Below are 11,373 nucleotides of genomic sequence, written 5' to 3' on the forward strand. Positions count from 1 at the left end.
CGTGCCACTGTACTCCGGCCTTGGTAACAAGAGCGAAACTCCACCTCAAATAAAAAGGCAATGACTCTCAAACTTCAGTGTGCAGCAGTCATATGAGCTTGTTAAAAATTAGACACCTACGCTGAGATTCTGAGTCAGCTAAATTTGGGCGATGGCCTAGACATCTGCATTTGTAATTAGCACAGCCCACCCCTTACACTCTACGTAGGCAGTCTTCCACCTTCAGCTTTCAGAAACACATAGAACAGTGACAATGCACTTATCTTTGGGGGAGAAAATCACATACATACACATACACACACCCCCCTCCAACGCAGCAGGCACACTGCCCCAGCGTAACATTCACCCTTGAACAGCAACTCCTGCTCACTAAAGACCTGAGTAAACATATATGGGTCTGACCATACGTGAACATTCGTCATGAACAGCTTGCCCCACTTAGTTCTTTTGTTCAGAGTCCACATATCATCTATTCTAATACACACAAAATAAAGACAACATTGCTGAACTCAGTGGATTTTTAAGGTAAGCAAGTATTTTATTTCCTTGGCCTGATGGCATTGACTTCATTATACAATAACTTGCAGCTGACAGAACTGACACAAAGATTTCCCCCAAGAGGAAGGACCCTTTTCATTAGCAGAGATGAATTGAAATGTCATGTCTGAGTGCAATTCCTGCTCCCCACTCCCACCCCACAAAACCCCAAAAGTGAAAATAAATCAATAAAATCCCCATGATTTACTAAAAGTCATCCCTCCAAACCTTTCTAACTAGCAGCTGCAGTGGATGATAACCAAGGAGGGAAGCAGCTGGCCATCACATAGCATTCCTGTGCGTGTGAGCCTGAAGGGACAGCAGCATGGGAGCAAGAATCCTGAATGAGAGGTGTATATAATTACCTTACTTCACACTTGCTCCCTCCCTACATAAGACATCTCTGTCCTGATACATGGAAAATACTAGAGGAGATGCTAAGAGTGGTTTTAGTCTACAACTGGAAATGCCTGAGACTTAAATTCCAAGGCAGGGGTGAGATAAGGGGCACCAGAGAGAAAGAACAGGTTAGACAGAGATGCTCAATGGTCTTGTCAATTCCAGTTTAATGCTATTTAATAACAAAATGATCTTCTTAATCATAACCACCTTTATGTCTAACCCCTATTTTCCAAAGGTAAGAGATCGCTGTCTAAATTTGTGGTCTACTGCCACCCCTGGGGTGGTACTGCGATGTTTGAGTGAGACTGCAACTGGGATGGGAGAAAAGAAGTGTGAGACAGGAAAGAACAGGGGCCACAATGCATCAATTACAGTGGGTCTCTTTTGGTCCCCAGGTATGGTCCACTACCACAAGTCCCCTTTCCCTACCTGTCCTGTGCAAATGTCAAAAATAGAATCGCTGCCCAAAGAGAAGGGAGCACAGGGAGTTGCTGCTGGACTACCATCATCTCTGGCCCCAACTTGTCCACCTCCGGACCCTTCTATGAAACTGCACAAAAATTAAATCTCAGGAATGCTGTGAAATTACATCATCCGTATTCCTCTACCAAAGCCAATCCAACAGCTCTGTCCTGACATGCTTTCTCCCTGGGCCGAGGAAGCAGCAAAAAATATCAATTGAGCATGTGAAAATATGATGACGGTGTGTGCGGTGTAATGTTTCTAGATGTCTTCACCTTCCGTCTCCTCGCGGTGGGAGTCACCCTCTTTCCCCAAGTCGCACGCACACCCCTCCCCTACCCCCAAGTCCAGGTGCTCCCATCTGCTGGGCTTCCAACCACTCATTTCCCATAGACACTCTCATCACTGTAGGCCACATACAGAAAATAGTCTTCCTCATGATTGTCCTAGGGGAAGAGATAAGACAACAGTTTAGAAAACATATTCATTCATTAGCTCTAAGATGCTAAGCCTCACACAACCTTGTAAAGCAGGTATGGAAGGTATCGTTCGTCCCCATTTAAAAGAGGAGCAAAGAATCAGGAGAAGTGGTTGGAATTACACTTTGAGCTCTGAGTTCACAAACAAAAATCCTTCACTGAAAACATATTACACATAGGTATCAGGGATATGAAGATGACTGGGGCACAGTACTCACTCTTAAAGAGCTCAGTCCTAGCAAGGGGAACATAGATACCACAGATGGGATATATAAGGGGCAGATACTAACAGGGAATATATGCTATGCAATAAAAGTTAGATTCAGGATTATTATAAATTTATGTAATCCATTAATAGGGCATAATGAGAAGGAAGCGTCTTATGCAAAATACTGCAAAAAATAATAGTTACAATCCTAGGTTATATTTTTTGTAATAATAAAGTCCTTTACTATAGTTTCTCCAAATTCTGACACTTCCAATTAAACAAAATCACATAAAAATTATTCCTCCTCAGTTTATCTGTTAAGACAAATGAATCCATTTACAGACTTTGCCTTAATTTTATATTTCATTTGATCTGATTCATTGTGCCCAGATAATGTGGAATCTGTTTCACAGTTTTAGTTTCGTTCTAAGAAGAAGTTTCCCCCTGTTTAGATCAATGTGTTTGTCTCAAGCCAAACTTCAGAGTTCACAGAGGAAGCTGACTGTAGCGGAGGCTGGCCTCAGAGTTAGAAGCTGGCTTTACTATTATGTGCTTTCTCAATCTGTTGCTAAATGGGAGTAAAATAATGAACTGGATTCTGAATGCATTACAAATTACAGGCTACCAACAAGAAGAGCAGGAACTGCGATGGGCTGATGCTTTGGAACTTTTGCTATGAGGAGTCACTTCCTGCTGTTTCAATAAACAATCCCACATTAAACACTATAGTCAGACAAGACTGAGAAGAGATTTCAAAAGGATTAAATCTAGTAGAGTGCCTAATCCCTGAAAAACAAGTGGTATCTAATCTCTCAGAGCCTTACAATGCCATATGTAAGAGGATCCGGATAAATAACACCTTCTGCCCCACTTCTCAGTTGTGTTATCAACATATACTAGAACAAGAGCTAGAGGATGCCAGACTGCCCTGGACGGCATCCAGTATTGTGCGGCTAGAACCATTACCTCATACAGTTGGCCCATGGTAGCACTGGTGGGAGGGATAGTGTTGTTGACAAAGAAGAATAAGGCGTCCTCAGGTCTCAGGTGGATTCTCTTCCGGATTAAGAAGTAGAACTGGCCAACTGGATGATGGAAGAAAAAGGCAGACAAGAAAGAAAGAAAACAAGGAATTAGTAGAATGGTAAGTCCTGGAAAAAAATTCAATTGCATTTTTTCCCCTTAGAGTCAGTACCAGTTTTATATACCACCTGAGAAGAGCCAAATACTATCCTGGAGCTTTCAAAATAAAAAGGGAAACTCAGAAGCCCGTACAGTCCCTGACATGCCATAGTGGACTTTATTCCTCCTTTCCCCTCTGATTCAATCTCAGACCTCATGTTAGCATATCCACTCAAAGCCTGAGGACTACGCTGAAGGAATACCACGTGCATCCAGACCAAAACATTCCCATCATTGTCTAAACCCGACTTGAAACACTTTCCATCCCCAGACCCACCCTAAGAAAAACTTAGCAATGAAAGGGGTCCACTGGACTCTGGTCATCTTAGCACAGCCACTCAACTCAGTGTTGGGGCATTAAATAAGGTTCAATGCTTTGCCTTTACCTGAGAATACTGAAAATTTTCTAGATGGCTGATATTCAAACCTGTTAACTCTGAAGCAAATCAACAAAATCTTTCCAGTGTCTCCTGGATGCAGTGTGTATTCCATTAAGGCTCAAGATGAAGACTGAATATATGTCTTATAATCCCAAACAAAATCTACAAAACTTATTTTTAAAAAAATGTAGCTTAAGAAGATGTAATCAGGAAACTCTAAAGCATAATCCTCTCAAGAAACCACACTGGTTTTCTTTTTGGAACAAATTGACATCACAATTAACAAAGCTGAATTTTTTTTTTTTTTTTTTGAGGCGGAGCGTCACTGTGTCACCCAGGCTGGAGCGCAATGGCACAATATCGGCTCACTGCAACCTCTGCCTCCAAGGTTCAAGCAATTCTCCAGCCTCAGCCTCCTGAGTAGCTGAGATTACAGGCGCCCGTCACCACATCCAGCTAATTTCTGTATTTTTAATGAAGACAGGGTTTCACCATGTTTGCCAGTCTGGTCTCAAACTCCTGACCTCAGGTGATCTGCCCACTTCCGCCTCCCAAGGTGTTGGGATTACAGGCGTGAGCCCCATGTCCGGCCACAAAGCTAAATTTTATTTTTTTGAGACAAGGTCTCACTCTGTCACTGAGACTGGAGTGCAGTGGCACGATCTCAGCTCATAGCAACCTCTGCCTCCCAGGCTCAAGTGATTCTCCTGCCTCAGCCTCCCAAGCAGCTGGGATTAGAGGCGCCTGCCACCAGGTCTGGCTAATTTTTTTGTATTTTTAGTAGGGATGGGTTTTCACCATGTTGGCCAGGCTGGTCTTGAACTCCTGACCTCAAATGATCCACCGGCCTTGGCCTCCCAAAGGGCTGGGATTACAGGTGTGAGCCACCATACCCAGCCAAAGCTGAATTTTAAAATTGGTTTAGGCCCAGCACGGTGGCTCACGCCTGTAATCCCAGCACTTTGGGAGGCCAAGGCAGGTCGATCACCTGAGGTCAGCAGTTCAAGACCAGCCTGGCCAACATGGTGAAACCCTGTCTCTACTAAAAATACAAAAAAAATCAGCCAGGCGTGGTGGCAGGTGCCTGCAATCCCAGCTACTTGGCAGGCTGAGGCAGGAGAATCACTTGAACCCAGGAGATGGGAGGGTGCAGTGAACTGAGATCACACCACTGCACTCCAGCCGGGGCTACAAGAGTGAAACTCCATCTCAAAAAAAAAATAATAATAAATTAATTAATTAAACAAAATAAAAATAAAAGGGGTTTAAATAATGGGCTTCTGATCCTTTCTTTCAATGTCTTATGCTTTGCTGTGTCAAAATCCAACAAGACATGGTGATGGGAAAGAACTACTGAGTCTTTTTTCTTTTTTTTTTGAGACAGAGTCTCACTCTGTCACCCAGGCTGGAATGCAATGGCGCGATCTCGGCTCACTGCAAGCTCCACCTCCTGGGTTCACACCGTTCTCCTGCCTCAGCCTCCCAAGTAGTTGGGACTACAAGGCACCCACCACCAAGCCCAGTTTATTTTTTGTATTTTTTTTAGGAGAGACGGATTTCCCCGTGTTAGCCAGGATGGTCTCGATCTCCTGACCTCATGATCCGCCCGCCTCAGCCTCCCAAAGTGCTGGGATTACAGGCGTGAGCCACTGTGCCCAGCCTGAGTCATTTTTTAATCAGATAACTCTGGGGCATCCCGCTTACTTCTTTCAAGTATGCACTGCCTCTCAATCTCACAATCTCATGCATATAATAAGGATCTGGAGAGCTCTGTCAGGGGAGGAAGGGTCAGGGGAGGCAAAGAGCATTACCAGTAAGGTCAGAGGGCACTAGGTACTTCCTCTTGTCCAGATCAGGCACCCTGGCTTTTGGAGCCTTCTCTACAATCACCTGGAAGGAGAGGAGGAGAGCAGGAATGAAAACTACAGAAGGCAATCTAGTATTTTTCCTTTCACACCCGAGAGTTCCCTAGTTCCTACTGGAAATGAATCTGTCCAGGACACCTGTTTCATTTCATATCCCCCCACCCCTGATAAAATTATATGAAAAAAAATGGGCTTCCTTAGTGAGGTTATAGCTGCATTACTAAAATAAAAATAAACTAGAGATTGTACATGATGAAAAGTAAAAAGAACTTTGATTTTAAGTAATTACAGGTTATCTGTAAGATCTACTATAGGACATATACCTACTGGTATTTATTTATTTATTATTTATCTTTGAGATGAAGTCTCGCTGTCGCCAAGGCTGGAGTACAGTGGCTCCATCTCAGCTCACTGCAACCTCCACCTCCTGGGTTCAAGCAATTCTCCTGCCTCAGCCTCCTGAGGAACTGGGATTACAGGTACACGCCACCACACCTGGCTAAGTATTTGTATTTTTAATAGAGATGTGGTTTCACCATGTTGGGCAGGCTGGTCTCGAACTCCTGACTTCAAGTCATCTGCCAGCCTTGGCCTCCCAAAGTGCTGGGATTACAGATGTGAGCCACCATGCCTGGCCACCTTCTGGTATTTAATTAGAGCATCAAGAAAACTGGGTTTTCTCATACGATCCTGATCACCTATAAGTTATTATTTCTTATAAATACGATTTATTAAAGGTACCAATAATGTGGTTTGAATCTTATACTTTGTCAAAATTTCCAAGAACTGTAAAGATTGTTCAAACACTATTAAATGGAAAAGAAACAGTGTTAAAACAAGTCTGACAATGACATCCTATAATACGATGTCAGTACAACAAGCTATTAATAGATATTGATTATGTTAGGACTTTAAGGGATTTTCAATGTCCACATTATATACTTCTATAATATTTCAAGTTGTATAAAGATCATGTATTTTTGTACTAGATCTATAAAAATATAAAAGTTTTTTTATACACTAAAACTTCCCAAACAGAAAATATCTATTGTAAAATCACGAGCTTTAGGCTTTAGATTGTTAGGCTTTTAAGGGATTTCTGTCTACATTATATTGAACTACATATATATAGTTCAAGTTGTATAAAAATCATGTATTTCTGTACTAGATATATACAAATTTAAAAGACTTTTTTTATACACTAAAACTTACCAAACAGAAAATATCTATTGTAAAATCATGAGCTTTATAGACTTTTAGTTTAGAAAATATAATCACTGCTGGGCACAATGACTCACGCCTGCAATCCCAGCACTTTGGGAGGCTGAGGCAGGCAGATCACCTGAGGTCAGGAGTCCGAGACCAGCCTGACCAACATGGAGAAACCCCGTCTCTACTAAAAATACAAAATTAGCAGGGTGTGGTGCCACATGCCTGTAATCCCAGCTACTCAGGAAGGCTGAGGCAGGAGAATCGCGTGAACCTGGGAGGTGGAGGTTGCGGTGAGCCAAGATCGGGCCACTACACTCCAGCCTGGGCAACAAGAGCAAAACTTGGTTTCAAAAAAAAAAAAAAAGAAAATATAGTCATTTTAGTTAGAAGATATGGGAAATGCAGGAAAAAAAGTGAAGTTGCAGAAAAAAAAACACTGTACAAGTACTTCTAGTGGTTGTGTGATCTTCAACAGGTCACGTAACCTCTCTCTCAGCTTCAGCATTCCAGTAACTTTTTTTTGAGGTCCAGAGTCACATTTGTCCCCCAGGCTGGAGTGCAGTGCAACCTCCACCTCCCGGGTTCAAGCGATTCTCCTGCCTCAGCCTCAGGAGTAGCAGGGATTACAGGCGCATACTACCACGCCCGGCTAATTTTTGTATTTTTTAGTAGTGATGGGGTTTCACCATGATGCCAGGCTGGTTTCGAACTCCTGACCTCAAGTGCTCCACCTGCCTCAGCCTCCCTAAGTACAGGGATTACAGGCGTCAGCCACCGTGCCCAGCCTGAAAACGTGCTAACACATCTTTAACAAAGTCATGCTATTAATATGATGTAAATGTGAGTAATAAATAAAAGTTTACATGAAAATGCTTCATAAATTATAAAGAATTATCTAACATAATTAACTTGGGGGGGGGGAAGTTTGAACCTTTTAAATTAAAAGGAATAGATTAAAATTAGTCTAAAAAATAAAGAAACAACTTGTGTTCTTGTAGAAAAAATCCTGAACCAGGAAGACCAGAGGGACATGATCACATTTTAAATTTAAAAATAAAAACTGAAATAGGGTAATATAAGCCAGGAATTAAAAGGAAAAGGCAGAAAGAGGCTAGCACTGTGCCCCAAAGGAACTCTGAGACCTAGCAGTAAGAGAGAAAAACCACAAAGGAAGACAGAAAAAGAAAGTGATAAAGCAGACCGCAATACCTGGAGGGAAGGCAGGGGTTTGGAGAGGAAGAAAAGGGGGAGGGGTAATTATTAAAGGATTGGTTTCCCAGAACCAAGGTTAAATTTCCAGGAATCCCAACTCTACTCCTCACTATGGTAGACCCTGGGCTAGATGCTTTGCCTCTTTGGGTCTCAGTTTTCCTCATTTGTAAAATGTGACTAATACTCAGCAGGGCTATGAATTTTTAAAATAGACAATCTGTTTCTAGCAGTCTTTTTGATATGTTGTATCTTTGAAGATAATTTCAAGATCCCACCAACCCCTCCTCTCTGAAGGCACAAGCACACCTCTTCTTTTCAACTGTTAGCTCTGAAGAAATACTGGTGGGACTAAACTCTGGTTATGCGAGCAGTCAGGATACGCCACTGCTTGAATAACACCAATGGTCAAGCTGGAATGGGCTTTAGGAACCACTACTATAGCCCTCTTTTCTGTAAACAAGGCACTCTATCTAGCACAGCAAGATTAAAAGTTCTGCCCAAGGATGCAGTGAATTCCCAGAACTAGAACCAAATCAAGGAACCTGCGTCATAACTAGAAAGAAGGTCACAGACTGAGCACCTTGGGCGCAGCTCAGCACTGGTTAAAACATAACCCTAGGGAAGCGGAAATCTGAGTGACAGTCTTAATGGCTTAAAAATTATCACAGGAGTAAAACATTTAACACCAAACTATGAGCATGAAAAGAACAGAATGCACTGAAATATTCAGAATACACGTAAGTATTTATATATTTCCAATACTTAACAGTGTGAAGTCCACAGCACGTCATTAATTCTGGTTAATACAACTATATTAGAAACTGAGAAACAGTAAGGCACGGAGGTTAAGGTCTCCGAGAGCTCCACAGTCCGTCAGACAGGGTTAGAATTCCGGCTCAACCACGGATCAGCAATGTGAAACCTTTAGGAAGTTACCGCATTTCTTTGTGCTTTGAATACTCCGTCTGTAGAACGGGGATTATAATCGTGTAAAGGTTAAGCGAATGATTACAGACTGAGTACTTATACTGCTACTGTAAACTATTAGTAAAACGTGACTGTATTTTTTAAATATCATTGCTCGAAAGATTGGTATCACCAGAACTGGGCAAAATTTTCAGGTATTCAAGGTCCACAAACCAGCAAAGTATTTTGTAAAGGATCCTTTACCGAGTAAGGGATTAGCTCACCCCTCTATAAACTCAAAACCCTTTGGTAATTCCTGAGGAATGGAAGAGCCCTAATGACTCTTTTTTTTTTTTTTTTTTTTAAGGAAAAGGGGTACAAGAGGTTTCTACTGCTGGGCTAAGGCCCTGCTGGCTTCTGGTAGCTATAAAACCACGAACGTTAGGTAAGGATTAGAGAAGAAACCCAGAGTGGCTGCGAGTCAAGAAAAGACATCAGATAACAGCAATTATTTTACCATGATGTGACATGTAATCCTGATGTTCCTACCTGAAGATAAAGAGCACAGTTTTAAAAATCTCCGCTCCTCCATTTCCAAAATCCAACAGCTGCTGGTCCCTTTACCACTTAAAAGTCATACTCTGCCCTCCAATTCGGCTGCGCAGCCCACATTAGAGAAACACCAGGCAAGGGGCGGGGGAGGGGGTAATGGGGAAAACGCCCGGATGCTGAAAGATACCTAATATTTCTTCTCGGTTCCTACTCACTACCTGCGCTAGTTTTAACTACTTAAGCCGGCGTCCAAAACACAGAAAAAACGTCTCAGTCCTGCCTTATCGCGTGCAGGTGCCAGGTGATCAGAAATCAATACCGGGGGAGGCTGGCTGTCCCCACACATTTCTCGGAGCCTAGAACGATGAGGCAAGAGGGCTGTTGCGCAGAGAACGTGACCTTGTTTTCCAGGCCCGGACTGTCTTGTGCTCCCCTACCCCCCTGTAATGCAAGAAAAGAACCGAATAGCTTCTGAACCTTTTCCTCCCAAGCCCAATGATATCACAGCCAAAGTCAACTTCATTAAAGGAGAACCGGCCAAGGCAGAAATCGACCGGGTTTGCGCAAACCTCACCGCACAGCACAATGTCCCCGTGTTCTTAAAGGTAGCCAATCCACGGCCCTGATCTAACCACTCTCGCACACAGGGGCGCTATTTTGCGCACCTCAACCCACACAGGGTCTCAGTATTGCTGAGACCGTGTGGGTTGCTGAGTCACTGAAGACGGCAGCTCGGCCCCAAAAACGCCGTCAGCCCTCAAGTGGGGTTCAGGCCCCAGGCATATGTGGTTTTAAAAGCTCCGCAGTCTGGACGTCCACTGGCTTGGGCACTGAAGGGCGTTCAGGATTAACTAATTATCGGCACCTCCCTTCCCCAGAGCCGTCTGGGCGCCCCAGGGAAGCCATCTCGACTCCCAGCCCCGCCCCCGCGGGCCCTTCCCCTCCCATCCCCCCGCTCCTCTACACTCACGGGGACCCTGTCCGGATATTTCTTCCGGATCTTTTCTCCTTCCTTTTTCCGATACTCAAAGGGATGGTCCTCCTTGTACTGGAACTTCATGATGCACCGCAGGGCTTCCGAGATTCCCCGCGCGGGGCCTGCCTCCTTCGCCGCTGGCCCTGTCCAGCTCCCTCCGCCGACGTCAAGGTGTGCTCAAATAGCTACAGAAACGTCCGCTCCCGGGGCAACAGCGCTCGGCCGAGCGTGCAGAGGGGGTTCGGTGTGGGGGGATCTCGGGTGAGCCTGCCTGGAGATAGAGGCGAGCCAGGTGGAGAAACACCGGCGGCTTTTCGCTGGAGCTGGGAGCACAAAAACAGTTGGGTGGCGCGTCGGGCTGTGACGTCACCCCGCGCGCCCCGCCCCGCCCCCCAGGCGCCAGGCGCCGAGGGCAGGGGGCGGCCGAGTGCTGTCTTAACTGCGTTTCCTTTCTGGCTAACATTTTTCAAAATCGATGTCATTGCAAACATCAAAACATTCTAGTTGTGTTTTATTTTGTGACTGTGAAAGACGGTTTTAAGACAAAAATAATTTTAAACATGTTTTATTCCCCCTCCACTGTTTTTCTTGGTTTGGCCCCAAAACAAATACAAAAGGCGAAAATCCTTTTCCTGCTGGTTGGGATCCAGCCTCAGGGGAAAAGAGGCCCAGGCCTCCTGGGATCCCTTTGGCCAATACAGAGCTGTCCCGTGCTTGCACCGTGCCCTCTGCGCTTTCAGCTGCCCCTCCCGCGGCCCTCCTCCCGCGCTGGCGTCACAGTGTTTGGGCCGCGCCGCAGTTCGCTCCTGAACAGCAACATAAACAGAGCGTGACTCAGGAATCTGAAGAGAGGAGTCAGATGAAGGACACAGAGTGTAATCAAGGTCCAAAGGAGACGTGATGTCAGTCAGGACTACGGAGGGCTTCATGTACAATCAGATACAGAAATAATTCACTTTCTAGCCGGACGCGGTGGCTCATGCCTGTAATCCCAGCACTT

The 11,373-nt window shown here is 44.4% G+C and overlaps 1 protein-coding gene across 4 annotated transcripts; it reads right to left on the reverse strand.

Annotated features, from left to right (window-relative positions):
• Nucleotides 1-513: 513 nt before the first annotated feature.
• On the reverse strand, nt 514-10,985 carry GABARAPL1 (GABA type A receptor associated protein like 1). Of its 4 annotated transcripts, XM_025400818.1 has the most exons (5): nt 10,597-10,723; nt 10,368-10,495; nt 5,462-5,540; nt 3,055-3,173; nt 514-1,847 (listed from the first exon to the last, which is right to left on the reverse strand). In XM_025400818.1, the coding sequence occupies exons 2-5, from the start codon at nt 10,455-10,457 to the stop codon at nt 1,782-1,784; spliced, it is 354 nt and encodes a 117-aa protein (XP_025256603.1). In that variant the 5' UTR covers nt 10,458-10,495; nt 10,597-10,723; the 3' UTR covers nt 514-1,781. The 4 variants fall into 4 exon arrangements, with proteins under 4 accessions (XP_025256603.1, XP_025256601.1, XP_025256602.1 ...); XM_025400816.1 differs by adding an exon at nt 10,835-10,985 and having other exon boundaries at nt 514-3,173; nt 10,368-10,644; XM_025400817.1 differs by having other exon boundaries at nt 10,368-10,784.
• Between the last annotated feature and the right edge of the window lie 388 nt (nt 10,986-11,373).

Source organism: Theropithecus gelada, chromosome 11 (assembly GCF_003255815.1).
Source record: "Theropithecus gelada isolate Dixy chromosome 11, Tgel_1.0, whole genome shotgun sequence".
Lineage (NCBI taxonomy): Eukaryota > Metazoa > Chordata > Mammalia > Primates > Cercopithecidae > Theropithecus > Theropithecus gelada.